A 26,534-nucleotide genomic window follows, 5' to 3' on the forward strand; every position below is an offset into this window, starting at 1 on the left:
TCATGCTTATAATAAGATCTTTCTGTCTAAAAAGAACAACAAAAGGGTTTGCTTGGTAGTGTTTCTATTTTCATTGCGGGTAATCACCTCATCAATATCAGTTTCTGATACCTGAAGGAATCGATTCGTCGTCTTCTTTGTTGTGATCGATAGATCGAAATACTTGGTTGGTACCTTTCTAAGACGATAGCCTGTCACTCGTGCCTCATAATCCGTATCTTCAATTTGAACGAAGTTCTCCGTTTCATGGTTTCCAGACCCCAGAACCTCAGTCATCAATTCTTACAGAATCACCAATTTTGATAATGGGGGCCATGTTTGTTTCCAAACTCGCCGACGCAACGTAAACTCGCGACGACGTCATCGATGAAATGTTAAAACGTTTTAGAATTCGCACGGCATGTATGGAGTTTTGTGAAAGTAGTTCGTGGATTGACTTAATTTGCATAGTTATCAGATTTGGATACCAAGTTTATCAGATTGCTTTATTGCACCGATAACACCTTCCATTAGATGATAAACGCTCGTCCAAACTATATCCAGACTTGTCACCCATCGAACATGTCAGGGATATCCATGTACAGCGTGTACGTCACCGCCTACAACCACCGACCACGCTCAACGAACTTGACACTGCCCTGCAGGAAGAATGGAATGGAATTAAGCTAGTTCACATTGACATATACGTTGGCGTGTTGACGTAACACGCGTCGACATATACACGCTGATATATACCCGCGTTGACACTTACACGTTAACATACACGCTTTGTAGAAGCATCTCTCATTGTTAAAGGAGTCAACTGGACAGAGCGAGAGAGCAACTACCTGGAGTGTAGTCTGTATTTTGTCCTGGTTAAATGTCGAGTCCTCCATTTTCTAAGCAAGGATATTGCTGGTCACAATATTCCCTTTTACCGCGATCAAGGTGTGGGTGTTTCTATTATTGATTTCAGCACATTTCTTTTTAAATCCCATTTGCCCATTAACATTTCGAAAACCAACGCAAATGTTTAACGCCTCCAAGAGCTGTTTCTTGACGGCGGATCCGCATCTTTCTCGGAACATAGCTCATGGCAAGGGCAGGTAACTCTAAAAATAACTCGGTGACGGCTGCGTGCAGGCGCCATCTACAATAAACAGTTGCATTATGGGTAACAACCCAAACCAGCATTTTCTCCGGGTTTCCCTTAATTTTTAAAAGGGGACTACGAATGTCGCGTTATCGCACGTAAGACAGAGTTTGATACTTTCTCTGTAAAAGGAAAATTGTCATATTCAGGATTACTCGTTCACAGTTAAGTTTAGTTTGTTGTTTAATGTTGCAAATAATCGAGTCTGGACCAGACGATGCAGTGATTAACACCATGCTCATCGTTCTACGCAACTGGTATATTACGACATTCGTCAACCTTGTGTCACCTGACCACCCGGTCCCGTTAGTCGCCTCTTACGATAAGCATGACTTGCTGAAGACCCGGATCTTTACGAGTCTGACAGTTACGTACAGATCCCAGTAGAGTTATCCAAATAAAACGTATTGTTACATTTGACCACTTCTTAAAAGGCATTATGCATTTTCTGTAGAAGTGCTTAGCAGGTGTCCTGAAACCAGATTATTAAACAAATACACAATTAGGAAACGACTTTACTCTCTTGTCTAGCTTTGATATGTTCAAATGTTACTATGTACTTCTAAAAGCCATGACATTCAGGTGACCACACAGTAACTGATCCTCTGTCTGTCAGTAATCTTTACACTAATCGTTTCGCGCGTATAATGAGAGATGCATTGTCTGGCGGTTGGTGTATATAATTACTGTTTCGTAAAGGGCACATAGAACTTTGTCAGGTTTTGTCAAGTATGAATTTGAGTTCCTATTTTCTCCCACAGACCACAAGACGCAAGAAAACGTGCTTTTTATTTGCCATTTCAGAGAACATGTTTGATTTTGAAATGGATTCCATTTTCCATGAATTTATGAATTCAAGTTATCTATAAATATGATATATTATTAATTAACGAATTTCTCTAAAATAACATGTATTTTTCAAACTGAAATAAAGAAAGACACTGAAATACGATTGTTTGTAACTGTCAGAAGTTTGATATATACCATGTCGTGGAATAATTGTTGATGGCGTGTTGTGGTTGTTTATGGTGCTATGTCGTTGTTTTGGGAGAGGCATTGTTGTTGGTGCTGCGTTGTTGTTGGTGGTGTGGCATTGTTGTTGGTGGTGTGGCGTTGTTGTTGGTGGTGCTGCGTTGTTGTTGGTGGTGTGGCGTTGTTGTTGGAGGTGTGGCGTTGTTGTTGGTGGTGCTGCGTTGTTGTTGTTGGTGCTGCGTTGTTGTTGGAGGTGTGGCGTTGTTGTTGGAGGTGTGGCGTTGTTGTTGGAGGTGCTGCGTTGTTGTTGGAGGTGTGGCGTTGTTGTTGGTGGTGCTGCGTTGTTGTTGGTGGTGCTGTTGTTGTTGTTGTTGGTGCTGCGTTGTTGTTTGGTGTGGCGTTGTTGTTGTTGCGATGCTGCGTTGTTGTTGGAGGTGCTGCGTTGTTGTTGTGGTGCTGCGTTGTTGTTGGTGGTGCTGCGTTGTTGTTGTTGGTGGTGCTGCGTTGTTTGAGGTGTGGCGTTGTTGTTGGTGTTGGTTGTGAGGTGTGCGTTGTTGCGAGTGTGTAGGCGTTGTTGTTGAGGTCAAGGTCAGGTCACATTTCCTGGCGTTGTTGTTGGTGGTGCTGGAAAGCGTTGTTGTTGGTGAAGATGCGGGTTGAATTGTTCAGTAACCATTTGTTGACGACTAACGGGGAGGTGGCGTTGTTTGTTGGAGGTGCATGCTGTTGATTGTTGTCTGATCCAGAATAAGTTATGAGCAGACCGCCGCAATATAGCAGTATATTGCTGGTGTGCGCGTTGTTGCTTCAGGATGTGTGAATACCCAAGCAATAAAACATAGAAGATTGTTGATGGATATCCATCCTCTCATTACTAAAGCCGTTGTTTTACACCTTAAATGAAAGCGTTGTTGTTGGTGGTGCTGCGTTGTTGTTGGAGGTGTGGCGTTGTTGTTGGAGGTGTAGCGTTGTTGTTGGAGGTGTTCGCTTGTTGGAGGTGTGGTTTGATGGGTACAATGTGTTGTTGGTGGTGATGCGTTGTTGCTGAATATTGCTGTGGCGTTGTTGTTGTTGGTGCTGCATTAATTGTCAGGTGAACACTGGCTAGTGCTGTGGAGTTGGATGGTGTGGCGACGAGAGCCATCCCCTTAGGTAAGTGCTGCGTTATTGTAATGGTGGTGCTGCGTTTTGTTGGTGGTGCTGCGTTTTATCTTACAATCTATACATGTAATGTAACTTAAGATTTCAATTTCAGGGATCTGGCGGCTTTTTAAATGTCATACAACTTTCAACGTTAAACACTGATGGCATTCTAGTGAAACTGATAAGCGGTAAGTATATAATTTCATTTTATAAATATAATATTAATTGTATTGTTTAAATAAAGGCAGTTGGCGATTGATTATTTTCCTTAAAAGATGTAGATGTATTGTCTTTGCCAAACAACACCTTTGCCGGTGTGGCGTTCCAAACTGGCCTCCCAGATCACGAGAAAAAACATGCGCTTTTAAAAGGAAAACAAATACCGCTTGGAAGTAGTGGCGGGTTGTTGTTTCAGGTGCTTATGCTTGTCGTAAGAGGTGTAACAGGGTGGTGTGGCGTTGTTGTATCCCTTGTAGGTCGTGCTGCGTTGTTGTTGGAGGTGTGGCGACTCGTTGTTACAGAGCCGCCATGTGGCGTTATTGCTGGCAGCGTCAAACAACAAGCCAACCTTTGCGATTTTGTTGATTTCAGAATTTCATTGCTGCGATATTGTTGGACTTGTTGAGTGAGTGGCGTTTTTCCGCCGCTTTTAGCACTATTTCCAGCAACATTGGAGGAGTCGAGTGAAATATTGCTATGGCGAATAAAATACAGTTGTTGGAGGTGTGGCGTTGTTCTTAAGAACTTAAAACAATTTCACACACTCACCAACTCACATCACATTTCACACATCGCTTTGTGAAAAACGCCAGGTCAGGTGCACCTTTGCGTTGTTGTTGTTGGTGCTGCGTTGTTGTTGTTGGTGTGCGCTTTTGTTGTTGGTAGTGGCGTTGTTGTTGGAGGTGTGGCGTTGTTGTTGGAGGTGTGGCGTTATTGTTGGTGGTGTGGCGTTGTTGGTGTTGGATTGTTGGTGTGGCGTTGTTGTTGGTGGTGTGGCGTTGTTGTTGGAGGTGTGGCGTTGTTGTTGGAGGTGTGGCGTTGTTGTTGGAGGTGTGGCGTTGTTGTTGGAGGTGTGGCGTTGTTGTTGGAGGTGTGGCGTTATTGTTGGTGGTGATGCGTTGTTGTTGGTGGTGCTGCGTTGTTGTTGGTGGTGCTGCGTTGTTGGAGGTTTCGCGTTGTTGTTGGAGAGGTGGCGCTATTGTTGGTGGTGTGGCGTTGTTGTTGGAGGTGTGGCGTTATTGTTGTTGGTGTGGTTTCGCGTTGTTGTTGGAGGTGTGGCGTTGTTGTTGGAGGTTTGGCGTTGTTGTTGGTGGTGTGGCGTTGTTGTTGGAGGTGTGGCGTTATTGTTGGTGGTGCTGCGTTGTTGTTGTTGGTGCTGCGTTGTTGTTGTTGGTGTGGCGCTATTGTTGGTGGTGTTGCGTTGTTGTTGGAGGTGTGGCGCTATTGTTGGTGGTGTGGCGTTGATGTTGGTGGTGTGGCGTTGTTGTTGGAGGTGTGGCGCTATTGTTGGTGGTGTGGCGTTGATGTTGGTGGTGCTGCGTTCTTGTTGGTGGTGCTGCGTTCTTGTTGGTGGTGCTGCGTTGTTGTTGTTGGTAGTGCTGCGTTGTTGTTGTTGGAGGTTTCGCGTTGTTGTTGGCGGTGCTGCGTTGTTGTTGGTGGTGTCGCGTTGTTGTTGGCGGTGCTGCGTTGTTGTTGGTAGTGATGCGTTGTTGTTTGTAGTGATGCGTTGTTGTTGGAGGTGTGGCGTTGTTGTTGGCGGTGCTGCGTTGGTGTTGGTGGTGCTGCGTTGTTGTTGGCCGTGTGGCGTTGTTGTTGATGGTGCGGAGTTGTTTGTGGCGTGGCGTCACTCGTAGTGTTGCGTTTTTGTTTGTGGTGTTGAGTTGTTGTTTGTTGAATCGCGTTGTTGGTGGTGTTGCGTTATTGTTAGTGGTGGTGTTGCGGTGTTTGTAGTGTAGCTTTGTTGCTGGTGTTGTGTTGTGAGAGCCTACACGAATGTGTATGCGAGTGTTTGACCTTAGTTTTACAAAGCTAAAGCACAATATTGTCTGCTACCTTGAGGTCAAGGTCAGGTCACATTTCCTCAGCACTGTTCAGCTGTGATACATTGGCTGGAGGGAAGTGACATGCTGAAGCTGTCAACGACAATCACATGGTAATAAATTAGCACATTACCTATTTGGAAAGCGAATTGTCTACTTCAGCATATGGACCCGTGAAGCTGCGGGTTAGAATTGATCTTCAGTAACCCATGCTTGTCGTAAGAGGCGACTAACGGGATCGTGTGGTCAGGCTCGCTGACTTGGTTGACACATGTCATCGTATCCAAATTGCATAGATCGATGCTCATGCTGTTGATCACTGGATTGTCTGGTCCAGAATCAGTTATTTACAGACCGCCACCATATAGCTTGAATATTGCTGAGTGCGGCGTAAAACTAAAACTCACTCACTCACTTACTTCAGAATATGTGAGAATACCCAATACAATAAAACATAGAAGATTATTAGCATGACTTCGATAATGAATCCAGCCTCTCATTACTAAAGCCGTAGAAACACCAAGTCATTTACACCTTAAATGAAAGACAGTGCACAGTATGTGGCAAGGAACATGTTGGCGGTAAGGGTACTTTTTCGTGGATGGGCGGTGGGGTAGCCTCGTGGTTAAAGCGTTCGCTCGTCACACCGAAGGCCCGGGTTCGATTCCCCACATGGGTACAAGGTGTGAAGCCCATTTCTGGTGTCCCCAGTGATATTGCTGGAACATTGCTAAAGGCGGCGTAAAAACCATACTCACTCACTCACTTTTTCGTGGAATGTTCACTCTTCAACAACCTGAGCGAGAGAGACTGTAAATTGATGCTGGTTTTAAAATTATTTGAAACCAGAAAAATATTATTTGGCTTATCAACACTGAATAAAATAGAAACATTCAAGGAGTATGCACAAAATTACTACAAACTTTGATTAAATAGCACTGTGCTAAAACTATAATGAAGGCTTTCAGATGTTTGTCTTTATTAATAAACTGAGGGTAAAAAGAAACTATACCCCCCTGATATTATCACGTTTGATTTTCAGTTTAAAATGTTTTAGGTAAGCGATACTATATAAGGGTGAACTGTGATGGCGCTGTGTCAGCCATTGTTAAAAACTTTAAAAACAAAAACAAACTCCACATATTCGACATCCAAAATTTTAAAATCAATACATTTGAATTTTTCGGCACAAATGTATAATATGTTAGACATTAATAGAGGTCGTGTGGTTCTAAATGTATTTCTTACCTTAGTTTTTATTGGATTAATTTATTTTTACGCAAAAGTAAACAGTCACATCGTACTTGTTTACTAGCTGTTGCAGGGGTGATTCATGTTTAAATGGACCGTAACAGTTCTCTCATTTCCCTGTCACAAATAGTTCGCAAGGAATTTTGAATGTCTTCAAATGTGGGCTTTCGTCGTATCCAACTTCGAAACAGTAGTAATGTATGTACAAAAGTTACATGGTTGAGCTTCGTGTTAGAAAGGGGCGGTGGGGTAGCCTAGTGGTTAAAGCGTTGGCTTGTCACGCCGAAGACCCTGGTTCGAATCCCCACATGGGTACTTTGTGAAGCCCATTTCTGGTGTCCCCCGCCGTGATGTTGCTGGAATATTGCTAAAAGCGGCGTAAAACCAAACTCAGTCAGTCAGTCGTGTTAGAAATCTTCATTAGTAACTGTCACGTGACCAGTGGCTATAGTGCTGTGAGCACATGGCATGGCCTTCTACAGGAAGTCCGATGATTGTCATCCCCCCTTAGAATATACATGGAAACCTACAACTAGTAATATTAATAATGCTATGCTTAGGGACCCTCTGTTGGCCAGACATATGTTACAATCTATACATGTAATGTAACTTAAGATTTCAATTTCAGGGGATCTGCGTAATTATGCTATCACATATTTCAGTTGAGCCAATGTAAATGACACAAACTGATATAATCTTATATGATTTTTTCACAATAATTCAACACAAACTTTCTTAAGGATATTTATAAACGTGCCTTTTTTAGTGCACGCATTTTACACTTACCTTCTCAACATACCATATGAATATGCATGATTTTTTAAATGTCATCATACAACTTTAAACGTCAAACACTGATGGCATTCTAGTGAAACTGATAAGCGATAAGTATATAATTTCATTTTATAAATATAATATTAATTGTATTGTTTAAATAAAGGCAGTTGGGTGGAGATTATTTTCCTTAAAAAGATGTAGATGTATTGTCTTGCCAAACATCACCTTTGCCGTATCGACTGACCCCACACAATCGATATTTTTTTTATTCCAAACTGACCTCCCAGATCACGAGAAAAACATGTGCTTTTAAAAGGAAAAACAAATACCGCTTGGAAGTAGTTCTGGGATAAAGTGTCCTTTGGCTCGAGACCCGTGAAGATCCGGGTTAGAATTGATCTTCAGTAACCCATGCTTGTCGTATGAGGTGACTAACGGGATCGGGTAGTCAGGCTTGGTTGACACATGTCATCGTATCCCAATTGCGTAGATCGATGCTCAAGTTGTTGATCACTGGATTGTCTGGTCCAGACTCGATTATTTACAGACCGCCGCCATATAGCTGGAATATTGCTGAGTGCGGCGTTAAACAACAAGCCAACCTTTGACTCGATTTACACATTGGTAAATGATTGCAGAATTTCATTGCTGAAACCGGATATAGGAATGTTTTATCTAAAGATGGACTTCATTTGAGTGAGTGAGTATGCTTTTTCCGCCGCTTTTAGCATTATTTCTAGCAACAGGAGGAGTCATTCGAGTGAAATATTGCTATATGTCCAGAATAAAATACAGTATTTCATTACTAAAACACGCTTCTGGAAGGTATTATAATCTTAAGAACTTAAAACAATTTCACACACTCACTCACTCACATCACATTTCACACACGTTTTCGTGAAAACGCCAGGTCAGTTCAATTCACCTTTGACCAGCGTTGTGACCTTTGAAAACGCAACCAGTTAAGCAAATACGATGTCTCAATATTGAAGGCTCTTTCCCCGCATAACGCCAACAGTCAACACCACTATAATGACCACTGTCCATCTGACCTCTTGACCCACAGCGATAGGTTAGTGGCCATTCACATCGGCTACATACGACAGGTCGATAAATCCTCACTAATTTGAACCTGAAAAACTTCCAATGCCCTCCAATGTCCAAGAACAGATAAATATAGAAATTTATGGGTTTTTTTTCTGTTAACTGTATCCTCTCTCCCCTTTAGAAAGATGAGGATGTTAATGACTTTCTCTGTTGTGAACAGGTCAGTGAAGTGACCTTTCAGGCGAGTCTTAGGGCGGTGGTTGACCTTTAAATCAGCGTCTTACTGGACTTATGTTTGACATGAGACGTGGCTAGAGTTTGGAATTCACACCTGTCGTTACAAACGCTTCACCTGTCCAGGTAAAAAGCGGTCATCTGGTAGCACCTGTCGACACCGGTTGAGACAATTAGTGGTCAGTGGTGATAGCCAGGACAACGATTGTCAGAACCAGAAAGCAAAGACCGTCATTATACGCCCCATCCGGAAGCAAATACCGGCCTTGGAACGCAGGTATACGGTTTCCCTGCTGCATTGTAAGGATCCTATTGTCCCTCCAGAAGACGCCATTAGACAATCATTTTCAGTTCAGATAATACAATTTGACAATAAACATTTATATGAAACTAAAACATATCTGATTTCCTGACCGAATTTGTATTGGGATACACGTCAGTATTTTCATTAATTATCACCTGTAGCTCTCTATCCGGCCAGCCACTTTCTAATTTACAATTGAACGGCTTCGCTAAGACTCTTATGAGACGATGGTGATGTGATATTGTACCATACATATGAATATCATATTATTGGTTTCTCCACGCAGGTGTTAGCCTGTGAACCCTTTTTTTCATTTCCGCCATGACCTTCCAGGTGACCTTATTGAATACCCATGACCGTTAATGTAAGAGATTTACGTTCGTTCCGATACATGATCACAAGATAAATCAAATAAAATAAGGCAGCCAATTTTCATATCTTTTTCTGCTTCAGAGATTTACGGGATTCTTAAAAATCGAGGATTCCTTTGCAGGATTATTTTTATTTAACTTATGCACATCTTTATTTGGTAACCTGAAGCTAGTCTTTGTTGTTGTATGACAAAAATATCCGGATGAATCTCTTTGTTGGAGATGTATTGGTAATACCTAGTCTCAAAGAGTACCATGCTAAAAGAAGCATTGCAGATGTGACCAATAGAGCAGGGCTTACATACCTTTTTCACGGGCATCTCTCTCTCTCTCTCTCTCTCTCTCTCTCTCTCTCTCTCTCTCTCTCTCTCTCTCTCTCTCTCTCTCTCTCTCTCTCTCTCTCTCCCAATCTTAATCTCCCTCTCTCTCCATCTTCGTCTTTGGATGTATTCTTTACAATAAATGGGCATGAAGGAAACTGACGCAAAATCTGAATATTTGTATTCATATTGAGAAATATATCATTAATAACGTTGTAAATTTACTTTGAATTCTCACTGACATGTCTTATATTAGTATCCAGCGTTGTTTGTTAAACGAGTTGAGATCGACTTGTTTGTTCATTTCCAGCTATATGGCGGCGGTCTGTAACTTATCGATTCTGGACCAGACAATCCAGTGATCAACGTCCTCTTACGACAAGCAAGAAGACCAATTTTAACCCGGATCTTCACGGGTCGAGAGAGAGAGAGAGAGACACTAGCAACGTGTTATGAAAAGGTGTTAGGTAAAAATTAGTGCTTAACGGTAGGTGTGTGTGTGTGTGTGTGTGTGTGTGTGTGAGAGAGAGAGAGAGAGAGTGTGTGTGAGAGTGTGTACGTGACCTTTTATTCTAAGATGACATTTTACATAACACCACGTTACCCACTTTCGTGTTACACAGTCAGCCATAACTAATTTGACCCGTGTCAAGCAGAGACGTCTCGCAGTCCTTTAAAGCAGGTCAACCGGGTGACGTCATTTGATAGATGGGACATAGTTGAGTAATAATATGTGCATATGCTCTCATCTGTCATCCGCTTGACTTGGCATAAAAAAACAGAATCGTTCATAGTTATGTAAACAAAACGGTAGTTATCTCCCCTAGCTCGTCCTGGATGCACGGGTTGCAGTTTTAACCCGAGCGTCTCAGCACCGTTGTGGGAGTCCTGCGAAAACACGGTGGTGTTTCTGATAGTGTTGGGAATTTGGTTGAAATCTCACAATTGATGATTGCTTCATTACCAACGATCAATCATCGAAAAAAATTGGTTAGCGAGATTTTTCAGATTTTTCAATCCAATATTGCAGATATGTATAACATGATGCAACTTGCTACTTTAAAGTGATGACTTATATATCATGAACATAAACTTCCTTGAGTCTTAGAGAAATATTCAGTCATGGCTTTTCAGTGAAGTGAGTTTTCTAAGAATTAAACACGTTTTCAGGCCCTGACAATTTCTAAGATATGTTCCATTGTCAAGTTTTTCAAAGACTAAAACAGTAGTTCCAAAATCGTTTATGTTCGATTATGAGAAAATGTGATCGATTGCTTGGTTGTTTGGTCACTGCGACCAATCTTCGATTATTTCAATTAATCGGAACACTGCTAGTTTCTGATAATTGAAAAATACATATTTCACACTACATCGGGTCTGTTGAGATGAAGAAGGTTGTAGGTCTGACGTGATTGTTGTTTCACATTTGTAGCTGTGGTCAAGTCAAGGTCACTCCGACCTTGAGGGCACTCATGTGATGGTCTACAGCTGTCCACGGAGGCGACATGGCGGGGGCACATGGTCGACGTTCACCGTGTGAAAATAGCATGTCATTAATATGGGAAACACATACCGTGCCTATCAGCCGCTGATTGACATTAACAACGAGGAACGCGTTTGGTTTGACAGAGATAGGATTTCTTCATTAAGCCAATACATCAATTCGTAGTTGTGTGCTTATATGTATCTAAGTGAACATGGTATATCGTCAGAGGCAACAGCATTACCACTAGCATCAGCATCAGCATGAGAGTATCAACATCGCCGTCATTATCACAACGCTCAGCATCAGCATCAGCATGAGAGTATCAACATCGCCGTCATTATCACAACGCTCAGCATCAGCATCAGCATGAGAGTATCAACATCGCCGTCATTATCACAACGCTCAGCATCAGCATCAGCATGAGAGTATCAACATCGCCGTCATTATCACAACGCTCAGCAACTGCATCAGCAACGTTATCAACATCGTCGTCAGTATCACAACGCTCAGCAACTGCATCAGCAACGTTATCATCATCATCATCATCATCACCACCACCACCACCACTAATTGCGTAGATCGATGCTCATGATGTTGATCACTGGATTGTCTGTCCAGCCTCAATCATTTACGGACCGTCGCCATATCGCTGGAATATTGCTGAATGCGGCGTTGAACTACAAACAAAAGAAAACTTTACTGCGAACCTGTAACCCTGCATAAAACATGTATTACTTCTACAGAGAAACTATCAAACTCTCAGTAAATCTGTCAAACTCCGTCTAACGATAGTGCGGCAAACAAACAAACAAAGAAATCACCGTCATCATCATCATCATCATCATCATCATCATCATCATCGTCATCGTCATCGTCATCATCGTTGTTGTCGCCGTCGTTCCTATCTGCTCAAATGAATGAATTATGCTTCATAATAGAAAAAAATATAATCCTAAGACAAATATATATAAAAATATAAAAAAGCAACAACGTACATGGATTAATTAGATCAAGTCCCTTAATTTCGTCAGTTTGATATATGCCACCTCTTGGATTAAGTGTCATATAATCAGCTGATCACACGTCAACGCAGTACTCTGAAATTGACACCCTCATAAATCACATATCACATCTAAGTCGACACATTCACAACGTTGAAATATCATATTTGGAAAATGATCCCCGCAGAAACAAACGGACAAGCGCACATACCCGCGAATAAGGTTATGGTTTTCACGTCTATCTTAATGAGTTCGTGACCCCGGTCGACTGATGTGTGACCCCGGGGCAGTGAGACACATGTCCAGGAGCGGCCGTTGTGCAGGAATGACCCCCGTCCCATATTTAGGTCACTCTGGTTAGCGTTAAGATACAACTGCACAACTCGCACTAAATCGGTCTGTGAACAACATAAATCGATATTATTGACCTACAAAAGTATATAGGCTTAGTCGCGGTTAGAGGTAACGACTAGCCTGCACTGTATTACCCTTTGGCATAATGTGAGGACGATTGTGGGTAACGATTAACCAGGAAAGGAGGAAGGAGGGACGGGGTCGTGTGTGTGTGGTTTGGGTGATAGGGGAGGGGGTCAGTGAGGTAGAATTTTTTGGGTTGCTACTGCTGCGTCGGTGTGGTCGCAGTCGTGATGTAGTTGCAAGATGTAGGGCAAAGTAAGCAAGGAAGAAGTACCCCTTCTCTCATATGACAGGCAGGGGACATGTGAAAGGGGTGAGGGGTTTGGCTTTTAGCAATATTCCAGCAACATCACGGCGGGGGACACCAGAAATGGGCTTCACAAATTGTACCCATGTGGGGATTCGAACCCGGGTCTTCGGCGTGACGAGCCAACGCTTTAACCACTGGGCTACCTCACCGCCCCTATATGAAGATTGACCTTCATGCATATGTAGAAAGAACTTCATGTATATAAGTAGAATGACCTTCGCGAATATGTTCCTGAAGTGGCATTTTAGAAGTCGGAAAGTACAATATTAAACAAACTTTATAAATGACGAAATAAAAGAAGTTGTCATCCATAAAGTTAGTTCAATATTCGTGTATATGCACAACGACCTTCGTGTATATATACAATGACTGGACGGGCATTTGTCCACATTAACGGGGTGTCGTTGTACACAGATATCGTTTCGACCAATAGTATACGACAACCATATCCCCAGAGACATATGCCGTTATTGTAGGTACTGAATAACTGACGAATTGTACCTTAGGGGTAAAGTAATTACTGAACAGCAATACTGGACCCTTTGATCTTTGGGCTTACTCTTGATCACCTCCTCACAAACCTGACGGGTCCTTATAACAGGTAGATGTGAGTGGAAAACAAACCCGAGCTCTACCCGTCATGATTTACGTGCAACTGGGTCGGTCGGCATTGTTCATGTTCATCGATGTTCATGATTGTCAGTCACTTGATTGTCTAGTCCAGATCGGATCGTCATAGAGCTTAATGTTGCTGAATGCGGCTTTAAAGAATAAATAAATAAATAAATAAATAAATAAATAAATAAATAAATAAATAAATAAATAAATAAATAAAAATAAATAAATAAATAAATAAATAAATAAATAAATAAATAATACTTATGACGATACAAGCGTTATTGGTCTCATTTGTAAATTGTGTCAATTCTGCTTAAAATATAACATATTTTCTTTGATATACCTGGGTATTTATCATTCTCTTTGACAAATCAAAATTCTTGAGGTAGTCATCATTTCACAGAGTAGTCTTTTGTGCATTTTTGTTTTATTTTTCTTTCATTCTTAAACTGTTGGTCGGCTTCATTGACATGTCAATCACAGAAGCCGTCGGCCACTGAAGCTACTCTCGGAGTGACTTAGGAGGCTCCGCAATCATATTTGTGTTATTTGTGTAATTTCCACCATAGTGGGGCATGGTTTTCCGGGGGTCGGGGAACAGATCCGTGTATGATTACACCGGAAAGGGATTGGAAGCTGAGAGGTTGGGGATTAGTGGCAAGATGAAGACGAACGTGCCAGGAAGCATTCAGTTTGTTGTGTGCGTGAGAGAGTGAGTGTGTACGATCATTATTACATGATTTGAAATCAAAGTCAGAATAGACAGAGACAGAGTTTATACTGGACGTAAATTGGGAGAGGCAGTCAGTATTTACTAGATGGGGATTGGGAGAGACAGTCAGTATATACTAGACGGGGATTGTAGAAGCAGTCAGTCTATACCAGATGGGGATTGGGAGAGACAGTCAGTATATACTAGACGGGGATTGGGAGAGGCAGAGGATATACTAGACGGGGATTGGGAGAGACAGTCAGAATGTACTAGACGAGGATTGGGAGAGGCAGTCAGTATATACTAGACGGGGATTGTAGAAGCGGTCAGTCTATACCAGATGGGGATTGGGAGAGACAGTCAGTATATACTAGACGGGGATTGGGAGAGACAGTATATACTAGACGGGGATTGGGAGAGACAGTCAGTATATACTAGACGAGGATTGGGAGAGGCAGTCAGTATATACTAGACGGGGATTGTAGAAGCAGTCAGTCTATACCAGATGGGGATTGGGAGAGACAGTCAGTATATACTAGACGGGGATTGGGAGAGACAGTCAGTATATATTAGACCGGGATTGGGCAGAAGCAGTCAGTATATTTACTAGACAGGGATTGGGAGAGACAGTCAGCATATACTAGACGGGGATTGGGAGAGGCAGTCAGTATATACTAGACGGGAATGAATGGCGAGTGACGATTGTAAGTGGACGAACAAATAGCCAATCCGCTACCGTTAATCCATAACCGTTACGCAATTGTCTGCTCCCCAATCAGGAATGCAGCACCTTGCAAGGTGGGAAGGATAGGCACTTCTTTGGGGTGTGCCCCAGGGGATACAACGGAGATCAATCGGTATCGATCTGTAAATGTCATGAGAAGCATGTCTGTGTGCGGGGCGACAGAGCAATAAGTGAACGTCACGTCTCAACTATTTAATTAACGATCACGTCCTCATCACCTTGGAATTTTAATTTCCAGTTTTCACCCAAAATTAGACACTGATTTTTAATATGGAACTAGCTTGTTTTCGTTATTGGTAATAAGATGACGGACGTTTGCGTTTTTGGTTGTTTTGTTGTTGTTTGTTGTTGTTGTTGTTGTTGTTGGGTTGGTTAGGGTGGGAACGTGGAACTATTAACTGCAAGTAATGAGAATATACAGAATACACTGCAAATTCAAGCTATTGCATGATCTATGAGTGAGTGAGTGAGTTTAGTTTTACGCCGCACTCAGCAATATTCCAGCTATATGGCGGGCAAGATCTATTACCTGACTCATAAAAGTAAGTATGCTTTATACGAATACATATGACATAATGTATACAACAAATATGTAAAGTATAAGTTATAATAGTTGAATTGTACACATCAGAATATATGAGAATACATGGAATACATTGCAATCAATTGTATGAACTACAAACTGACTCATAAAAGTAAGGATGCTTTTACTTATACGAATACATATGACATAATGTATACAACAAATATATAATGTATAAGTTATAATAGTTGAATTGTACACATCAGAATATATGAGAATACATGGAATAGCTTGCAAGGTATTGCATGAACTACGAACTGACAACTATCTAAATTCATCATTATGTTGGGACTGCCCTCAAATAACCAAGTAGTACATCACATTTTACTACTTACAAAAAGAGTAATCTATACTTCAAGCCTTAAACAGCAAGATATATCCTTTGCAGAAATTCTCAAGTTACTTAAAGACATATGCTATATAGAAAGGTTTATTGTAATGAAAAATAATAAATTTAGTTGTTTTACTAGGAAATGGCAACACTAAGTCTTAGATACGGTACTCTGACATTTTAATTTAGCACACATGCAGTTTGACTTGCTCAAACTACTGTGTCCACTACAGTGATAATATTTTCAAACTAGCTCCTATTTATCTATATATGTACACCCTCATATATGTATACAATTTTGTACCAACTTGATGATGTAAATGTCAACACATGTCACTCTTCTGTCTGTACAGGCAACTTGAAATGGAATTAAAAAAATATTTAAAAACCCACCCCCACCCCCAAACCCTACCAACTCACTCATAAATGTAAGTATGCTTCATATGAATGTGTATGACAATGTATATGAACATCTGGCAAATAAAAAGATAAAAAATGTAATTGCAAGTGATTCCATGGTATTTAATTGGTCAACTGAGCAATGAGCCCACAAACGTATAACTAACAGGCCGAACAAATTCAGTTTCGGGATTCGAATAATCCCCAATCCGTTTCTAACTTCATGTTCTCCTTGCTGACTACATCCGTAGAGAAGACCGTCCCGTTTTGAGTGAGAGAAAACATCAGAGGGCAGTAGCACTGATGGGTGGTGCCAGAAGTGAGGGAAGACGACAGGGTTGAGGGAAGACACTCGGAGCGAGAGAAGACACCAACAGTGAGGGGTAGCGCTTGGAGGGGAAGAAGAAGTGAGAGAAGAGACTGGGTGTATAGGAAGGCATGAGAGTGGACGGAAAGGAGTGAGAGAAGGGGAAGGATAAGAAAGTATTACCAACTTCTAAAATGACAATCAAACAGAAGGGAAGGAGTGAGAGAAGAAGATAGGAAGGACTGACAGTTGACGCTCGGTATACTGACTGACTGAGTGAGTTTGGTTTTACGTCGCTTTTAGCAATATTCCAGCAACATCAGGGCGGGGGACACCAGAAATGGGCTTCACACAGTGTACCCATGTGGGGATTCGAACCCGGGTCTTCGGCGTGACGAGCCAACGCTTTAACCATTAGGCTACCCCACCGCCCCGACGCTCGGTATAGGGGAAGGAATGAGAGAAGAAGGTAGGTGTACAGGATGGCGGGAGAGAAGAAACTATGTCTACACAAAGAGAGATAAGAAGGGCTAGGTGTACAGGAATGAATGAGGGAAGAAAGTGGGAGTACAGGAAGGAATGACAGAAGATATTACGCGTATCAGAAGTTCCTGTGATGAGAGAAGGCGAAGATGAGGGAATACGTTCAATATAACACCACGGCAGCATCACACTATTTATCAAGCATTGTATTTTATTGCAGTCCTCACATTTAAAGCCTGCTCATTATACAACATGTGGTTGACGCCGCAGAGTCGGCAGACAAAAGTCGAGGATGATAATGACATTTGGCTGCTTATTAAGCCGAGTTCGAACGATGTACTTCACTCACAACTAGCGACTTGAAGGTAATTACATTAGTCAGCTGACTACAGAAATCGTTTATCATTCAGTCCGACTTGGGGTTGTCGCGCACCCACAGGCCCGGAGTGGCAGGTAACTCACTACGTGGGGACTACAGAAACTAGGGTAGGAGTACTAGTATTAGGGGTGCTACGAGGGGTGGGGATGTAATTGTTGTTTGTTGTTTTGGGTAGAGAACGGAGGTGTGGAGTAAGAAATGGTGTAGGATGGGTCGAAGAAGCAGTTGCTGTGGTAGGTGAAGTGGTAGTCGTCGGAGAAGTCGTTGTGTTGCAGTAACTGTTACGGCAGTTGTTTTGGCAGTTGTGGTAATCTGTTTTTATTGTAGCAGTCGTTGTGGTCGTCGTTGTTGTAGTCGTGGCAGTCATTGCCTCAGTCGCTGTGCAGTCTTTGTGCCAGCCGTTGAGATTGTGGTTGTGAAAATGGTTGTGGCTTGTTTGTTTATTTGTTTGTGTGTGTGTGTGTGTGTTTGTGTGTGTGTGTGTTTGTTTGTTTGTGTTTGTTTGTTTGTTTGTGTGTTTGTTTGTTTGTGTGTTTGAGTGTGTATGTGTTTGTTTGTTTGTTTGTTTGTGTGTTTGTGTTTTTGTTATTTATCGCCAAACTCAGAAATATTCCAGCTACATGGCGGCAGTCTGTATATAATCAAGTCTCCACCGGACAATCTAGCTGTATACTGAATGCTAAGCCCATTGATGTATATGAAATCTATCCTTTAAAGAGGTAAGTCTAAATAAGCGGACCGTCTAAGGACGCCAGCCTGTTAGAGAGACAATGAGTTATGTTTATTCATATATTTTTAGAAGTTATCATTCAAACTATACTATTCACGCTTTGCTTAGGATCAAATCATGGATTCAACAGAAAACTATGATGTGTGGTCAAATTTGGTTTAAATATCTAAGCTTATTGTAAGCATGGATCCAAGGTTTCAGTATGTCATTTCATCTTGTGGATCCCATACCTGCTATTGACAGGTGTTGTGTACTTGTCAATGACTCGTTCCATGATTTGCAAAATGGTTGAATGGTGCCATGAAACCCATTTTTATGGTTACTCATGTATCAAGTGCATAAGGTTAGATTAAAGTGGTTGTTTGCCTAAAGAGGGGTTACCATATTATTATTTATCCAGTTTTAAATGGATACAATTTCAAATTATGAATCTACGTTTAAGTAAAGTTGTGAATTTTGTGATCCTTAGCAAAGTGTGAGTAGTATATTATTTACCTTAGAGACACACACTTATATGCATCGGTTTTGATACAATTTAAAAAAGTTCGATTAATAAACTGGTTAACAAAAAACGCAATATACTCTTATTTGCTTCCCTACGTGGGTACAATGTGTGAAGCCCATTTCTGGTGTCCCCCGCCGTGATATTGCTGAAATATTGCTAAAAGCGGCGTAAAGCTAAACTCACTCACCCAGTCTTAGTTGCCACAAGGAACGTTGAAAGTACACCACCTGAAATCATCTCATTTATATCGGTTGTTGTTGCTCATAGCTGCAGTGTAACTGGTAAATAAATAATGCAATTACTACAACCAAATGTCAAGCCCCGCGTCCAGACAGAACGCACGTTGTATTGACCTGTTGCGGGAAAATAGACTGTAATAAGCTACACCACCCCCTTGCACTTTACTGTGGCATCGACATAGACAAGCTATAGGCTTCTGTTGACAGCTGCCGCAATTAACATCTCTGGACAAGACGTGCAATTACAACAGACATTGACAGAAGTTGTACCAACGTCAACGACCTGGCCGACCACGGATCGGTATGTCGTTGCAGACGCTGACGCCAGGACATATGGTCCGAAATTATTTATGCTTTAAATGATCATAATCGTGTTCTTTATGAGTTTTGATGGTGTTCATTTCATGTTATTATCACCAGCTGTGAAATGGACATGATTGATGTGGACCCAGCGGGGTGACCTTTTACCGTTATTGTCGTTAATATGACATTTTGTTATATTATTTCAAATTTTTATTTATAATCTATTTATATAGCGCCGAGTTCCAGCTGAGCTGCCCACAGGCGCTCTGATTTTTTGTAAAGGTATCTATCGTATAGGTAACAAAAAATGATGCTAATAGTATCAGAAGCTGATATGAAATGGACATTTGTAAATATGTAATGATAAGACACATATTTTTTATAACGGTGTGACGTCAATTCCGTTTAGTCAGATTTTTAAAAAAACAATCGAAGACAAACAAGGATATTCTCAAGGATAAAGTGAATGACGTCAAATAATTCTATAAATATTTTATCACAGACAGGTAGAACAATTAGTCAGTTTTGTTTTTGAGTCCGTGTGAGGTTGCATACACATTGAAAACTTCATTAATTTGTGGTACGCTGACGACCATGTCTTTCTTACTCACATACAGACACTGTTTAATTGGTATCCTTGCTGTGGTATATTGTTAAGAGCGATGTAAACCGCTTCATATGTTTCATATTTAGATGTATGGATATAGATACTGAGCGACAAAAAAGACTCGGCTACGCGTAATGGCAAGAGGAAGGAATCCTAGAAGGGACATTGTCGCGTTGTAGCATTGTCGAGTTGTCAACTGGCGACAAGTGGCACAATTAACCAAAGTGCGACAACGCGACAATGTCCCTTCTAGGATTCCATACAAAGGGATAACTTCAACTTTCCAACAGTCAACTTTTCTTTCACGTCCAGCAATATTTCAACGTCTGCAGACTTTGGTGTGTTTTTTTCACAACGTTTATCGAACATGCTATTTTTATCCAAAGAGAGTCATTTGACTTTTGATCGGAAGCTGTTCTGTCAAGTTTGCAGCATTCAAACCCTAGGTAAAGTTTTCAGACGTTTTATTGTTCAGTGAGTGAACGAGTGAGTATGGTTTTACGCCGCTTTTAGCAATATTCCAGCGCTATCACGGCGGGGGGTCATGAGAAGTGGGCTTCATACATTGTACCCATGTGGGGGATCGATCCCGGGGGGTAACACTGAAACAAACAAGAAAAGATTGTTTCAGTGGGGACATAGTTGATGTAGATGTTCACCCAGCGGAACATGGGTGCCCGGTAGGATAAAGTCACGTGACTATAACCTAGCGCCTAACAAGCAGCTTGGGTTATCAGGGGTAATATTAATCAGATTGTTTGGGCGCTTCGAGCATGCATTGTGCATGGACCAATGCTCATGATAAATGGACTATTATTATCATTATTAAATGGCATAGTTATGGGCTGACCTTAAATTGGCAGTGTTTCGGAGAATGTTTCCAGCATAGAACTTTGAAAACGTTTGCAACGGTAAGCCCAATTTTCAAGTGTACAATTGCCCTGCAGTTTGTTCTCACATAAAGGGCGCTGGGGTAGCCCAGTGGTTAAAGCGTTCGCTCGTCACCCAGATTCGATTCCCAATATGGGTGCAATATGTGAAGCCCATTTCTGGTGTCCCCCGTCGCGACATTGCTGGAATACTGCTAAAAGCGGCGTAAAACCATACTCATTCACTAGTTCGATTCGCACTGATTCCTGCCAGTGCTTACCCATGTCCATGTGGATAAAGTCCAGACGAGTGACCCTTCTGGTGGTACGTTGCTGTCACATGTTTACCTATATATCAACTAATACAACGTGACTTCAATGTCACATTGTCACGTGACGATGTCAGAAGTGAGAGTGTCAATATCTACATTTGACTATACTACCTAGCTGACACTCCCAGTTTTCGGTTTTATTCGTGTTCTTTATGAGTTTTGATGGTGTTCATTTCATGTTATTATCACCAGCTGTGAAATGGACATGATTGATGTGGACCCAGCGGGGTGACCTTTTACCGTTATTGTCGTTAATATGACATTTTGTTATATTATTTCAAATTTTTATTTATAATCTATTTATATAGCGTCGAGTTCCAGCTGAGCTGCCCACAGGCGCTTTGGTTTTTCTGTAAAGGTATCTATCGTATATAGGTAGCAAAAAATGATGCTAATAGTATCAGAAGCTGATATGAAATGGACATTTGTAAATATGTAATGATAAGACACATATTTTTTATAACGGTGTGACGTCAATTCCGTTTAGTCAGATTTAAAAAAAAACAATCGAAGACAAACAAGGATATTCTCAAGGATAAAGTGAATGACGTCAAATAATTCTATAAATATTTTATCACAGACAGGTAGAACAATTAGTCAGTTTTGTTTTTGAGTCCGTGTGAGGTTGCATACACATTGAAAACTTCATTAATTTGTGGTACGCTGACGACCATGTCTTTCTTACTCACATACAGACACTGTTTAATTGGTATCCTTGCTGTGGTATATTGTTAAGAGCGATGTAAACCGCTTCATATGTTTCATATTTAGACGTATGGATATAGATACTGAGAGACAAAAAAGACTCGGCTACGCGTAATGGCAAGAGTAAGGAATCCTAGAAGGGACATTGTCGCGTTGTAGCATTGTCGAGTTGTCAACTGGCGACAAGTGGCACAATTAACCAAAGTGCGACAACGCGACAACGCGACAATGTTCCTTCTAGGATTCCATACAAGAGGGATAACTTCAACTTTCCAACAGTCAACCTTTCCTTAACGTCCAGCAATATTTCAACGTCTGCAGACTTTGGTGTTTTTATTTCACAACGTTTATCGAACATGCTATTTTTATCCAAAGAGAGTCATTTGACTTTTGATCGGAAGCTGTTCTGTCATGTTTGCAGCATTCAAACCCTAGGTAAAGTTTTCAAACGTTTTTATTGTTCAGTGAGTGAACGAGTGAGTATGGTTTTACGCCGCTTTTAGCAATATTCCAGCGCTATCACGGCGGGGGGTCGTGAGAAGTGGGCTTCATGGGGGATCGATCCCGGGGGGTAACACTGAAACAAACAAGAAAAGATTGTTTCAGTGGGGACATAGTTGATGTAGATGTTCACCCAGCGGAACATGGGTGCCCGGTAGGACAAAGACACGTGACTATAACCTAGCGCCTAACAAGCAGCTTGGGTTATCAGGGGTAATATTAATGAGATTGTTTTGGCGCTTCGAGCATGCATTGTGCATGGACCAATGCTCATGATAAATGGACTATTATTATCATTATTAAATGGCATAGTTATGGGCTGACCTTAAATTGGCAGTGCTTCGGAGAATGTTTCCAGCATAGAACTTTGAAAACGTTTGCAACGGTAAGCCCAATTTTCAAGTGTACAATTGCCCTGCAGTTTGTTCTCACATAAAGGGCGCTGGGGTAGCCCAGTGGTTAAAGCGTTCGCTCGTCACCCAGATTCGATTCCCAATATGGGTGCAATATGTGAAGCCCATTTCTGGTGTCCCCCGTCGCGACATTGCTGGAATACTGCTAAAAGCGGCGTAAAACCATACTCATTCACTAGTTCGATTCGCACTGATTCCTGCCAGTGCTTACCCATGTCCAGGTGGATAGAGTCCAGACGAGTGACCCTTCAAATGGTACGTTGCTGTCACATGTTTACCTATATATCAACTAATACAACGTGACTTCAATGTCACATTGTCACGTGACGATGTCAGAAGTGAGAGTGTCAATATCTACATTTGACTATACTACCTAGCTGACACTCCCAGCTTTAGGTTTTATTTTATGCTGAAGCTAAGGGAAATAACTGCGCTCTTTGAGCGTTTTAGAATTATATACACGAATAACTTGATACTTGATCTGTCATTGCATTACCCTTTTGGAATAAGGGTGCCCCCTTTGTCGCCCAGCCCTTTTTGGATCCTGGGGGAAACACTGTACAAAAATCCCTGCCATTGCACTGAAATTACTACAAAATGGTCAAGCAAAATAATAGATACATCAATGTTTGACGGAAAATGAAATGGTTATCTAAAGGTGATACATTCAATACCACGATCATGGCTGTGTTTGAAACAAGTTTTCAATTCATCGACGACCTTTTAGCGTAGTAATGTTTTAATAATGTCCGTAACTATTTTTATCAAATGCAAACTTATAGCTTCCAGTAGTTTATGAAGCCTGAATTATATGAAGTAATTCTTTATATTTTACACGCATATGTATAAACACAACTACGTAATCAATAGAACAGGTCGAATTTCAAAAAGCGTTGTTCTTTTATCTGTGTTTCGCGTGTTCCACATGACTCCTAGAAGTTAGCCTTGCTCCAAGGCTGCACAGAATGGTAAGTACATGTAGAGTAATTCTATCCTTTAGAGAGGCAAGTCTACATGAGAGGACAATCTAAAGACACCTGTCTGTTGGTGGGGGCAATATTTTCTTTTATATATGTTTAGAAAATATCATTTAAATGATCAAATAATACCTTCGAGACTTGTGAAAACAAATGTTCACAAATTGTTCTACGCAATCAACAACTTTCTCACATCACCGTCAAAGAAGCTTCATTTATCGCGATTTGTTTGCAGTAATATCGATGCCTTCAAGAACGCTGATCAGTCAGATATTATGTAGGATACTGTGTAATACCCGTCAGGCTTCTTGACTATTAAATAAGACGTCTTGTTGGCATATCGCGAGAGATCAGAGAACACCGCGGTCATTGGGTCAGCTGCTTGACGTGTACGTGCACGTGTTTTGATGTTATCGCGACTCCCGAATCTGTGCAGTCAGGTGGAAAACAAGATGTGATTACAAAGGTGACGGTATGGCAAGGCCAGGAGATGGTATGATATGTTGAGGTCAGGTCTGTCCCACTGATGTTAGACTAACGCTTAGTCTCTGAATGTACATGTATATCATTTTGTGGAACAAACAATTCCCTCTAAATTGAAAAGGAGATGGGAGATTTCTGAACCTGAGAATATGTAGACTTGATTCACTTATGTCTTTAGCATTGCAGAAAGGGTTGGGCTGAAGAGGAAATAATGCGATTCAGGAGCTGTGAGATTGACAATACTGATGTCTATTTCAAACGTTGATAGACTCCCCGGGGAAAGGACATCTCGGTCAGACCAGCTGATTCATATCATTATGCATTGCAATACAGTAAACTCCTTTTATAACGAACACGCTTAATACGAACAGACGAATGTAACGAAGTGTATTTTGGTCCCGCAAGTTTCTGAATATTTTAATCGAAATGCATATGACGAAGTACGGTTATAACGAATTAAAATCAGCGTTTGAGTTCGTTACAACCGTAGATTATTGTATATAGAACGAATGCGTTTATTAACATACACATTTAACACGTTCACGACAGAGAGCAACCGGTCCCGGTCATTATATGAAACTGGTTCCATTGGATGTAAAAAAAGGAAAATATCGGTGAAAAATATATGCCGTGATCATTGAAAATCAGTAGCGACACCAAGTTTTCGCGAACGTTCTGTAACACATGTAGAAATGAAAAAAATAGAAAGTCATTCAGAACCTATATTAAAATGTTATCATTTTATTATTGCTATCATCATTGTAATTTACCATCCGTTACCATAATACATATAAATGTGTTTGTGATACCAAACAACAGGACGCACACACGTGTTGTTCCTATATACATTATGCAATGTTTATTGCAATTTTTACGACAATGGGGATGATATTAAGATGGAAATAATGAAATATAATGTTAAACCGAGGAGAAAAGAGCCATTGTTATACATATCATTGTGATTATTATTATTATTATTTACAGAATTAAATATATGAATGCAGCAAAAGAGTTCTGGTGATCCTGGCACAGTCAGGCTGGTAAGTACACATCATAAGCACAGGGCCCTTGCCCCCTCTACACGCAGCCCAGACAACGATTGGGACTTCTCTTCGGAAGTCCTGCTTGGTCGAACCCACCAAGAATATGTAGACTCCCTATCCCACCATTACCAAGAGTGTCAGAAAGTCCTGCTTAGAACCCACCAAGAATATGTAGACTCCCCATCCCACCATTACCCAGAGTGTCAGAAAGGTTGTGCTTCCGGTGGAGAACCCCGGGCACTCTCCTGATCTGCGTGAAGAGATCAGGATGTACCAAACCAAGGGTACCGAAAACAATGGGGAGCCTAACGATGCATGGGAGACATTTTAAGACGATGTTGGCATATTTTTCCTGAATCTTGTAAAACACATTATTGACAAGAGGACCGACAATTCAATGACATGACAAATTGCTCCTGAGAAACAAACGGAAAGCCTTCTGTTTCAGTTTTCAAGCCAGTTTATCCAAGCGATGGACGCTGCGGGGATTGCTTTTCTCATCAATACATTGCACATAAACTTGATATAGCGGTCGGTCACAGAACCTTCCTTTGATAAACTGAACCTGTGCTGATTTAAAATGGCATTTGGATGACGCTCCTTTCTGTACCGTCCAGCAGTAGAGAACCTAGACTAACAACTAGTCTCTGAAATGAACATATTTTACTGAAAAAAAATTCATAGTTAAAAAATATATAATATAATGAAAAGGAGCCCTGAGACTTTTTTTTCATTTTCAAGAAGCTGAGGAAATCTAGATTTGCCTCATTTTCTAGACTTGCGTGGTCTTTCTTGGATATATTTGCTTCAGGGTCTGTATGATAGACTATAGAGAACCATCAGCAACATCAACATTGACATTGGGATTTTGGCTCTCAGCGGGATCGGGGTGGTCAGGCTCGCTGACCTGTTGACACATGTCATCGGTTCCCAATTGCGCAGATCGATGCTCGATTATTTACAGACCGCAGCCATATAGCTGGAATATTGCTGAGTGCGGCGTAAAACTAAACTCACTCACCCACTGGTTGTCAATACTCGTCCAATCAGCACTAAAAGGAAGAAATGACACAAAATAAGAATTGGTCTCTTTGACCTAATTGCGAACCTTCAGCTCTGAACTCCAGATTTTCATAAGACTGCGTCTGTATGCTGGAGTTTGTCTCAAGCTAAGTTGCATGTATAGCAATTCTATCCTTTAAAGTGGCAAGTCCAGATAAGGGGACAGGACCCCAGTTTGTTATTTATATATTTTTTCAAAAAATTATCATTTAATCATTATTTATTACCTTAGAGACTTGTGCATGTTCAGTCTCTTGCCTGCATCTTTAAGAACGTATAAGTTTGACCTTCCACGAGATGGTCAATGAGTCCTTCCTAGGTGGACTGACCCAGCCTCCTTCTATCCTGCCACGTTTAAGATGAAGAATGTTGCATTTGTTGAACACAAAGGACCAACAATCTCA

General features: G+C 41.2%; 1 protein-coding gene across 1 annotated transcript in view; it reads right to left on the reverse strand.

Annotated features, from left to right (window-relative positions):
• Positions 1-4,647: 4,647 nt before the first annotated feature.
• The window catches only part of LOC124289883 (salivary glue protein Sgs-3-like), a 43,323-nt gene continuing 21,436 nt past the window's right edge, over positions 4,648-26,534 (reverse strand). The window contains exon 3 of the mRNA XM_046726555.1: positions 4,648-5,231. Within this exon, the coding sequence (XP_046582511.1) occupies positions 4,648-5,231 (584 nt within the window). The remainder of the gene's footprint in view (positions 5,232-26,534) is intronic.

This window comes from Haliotis rubra, unplaced genomic scaffold, assembly GCF_003918875.1.
Source record: "Haliotis rubra isolate DU_JTF1 unplaced genomic scaffold, ASM391887v1 Scf450, whole genome shotgun sequence".
In the NCBI taxonomy this organism is placed as follows: Eukaryota; Metazoa; Mollusca; class Gastropoda; order Lepetellida; family Haliotidae; genus Haliotis; species Haliotis rubra.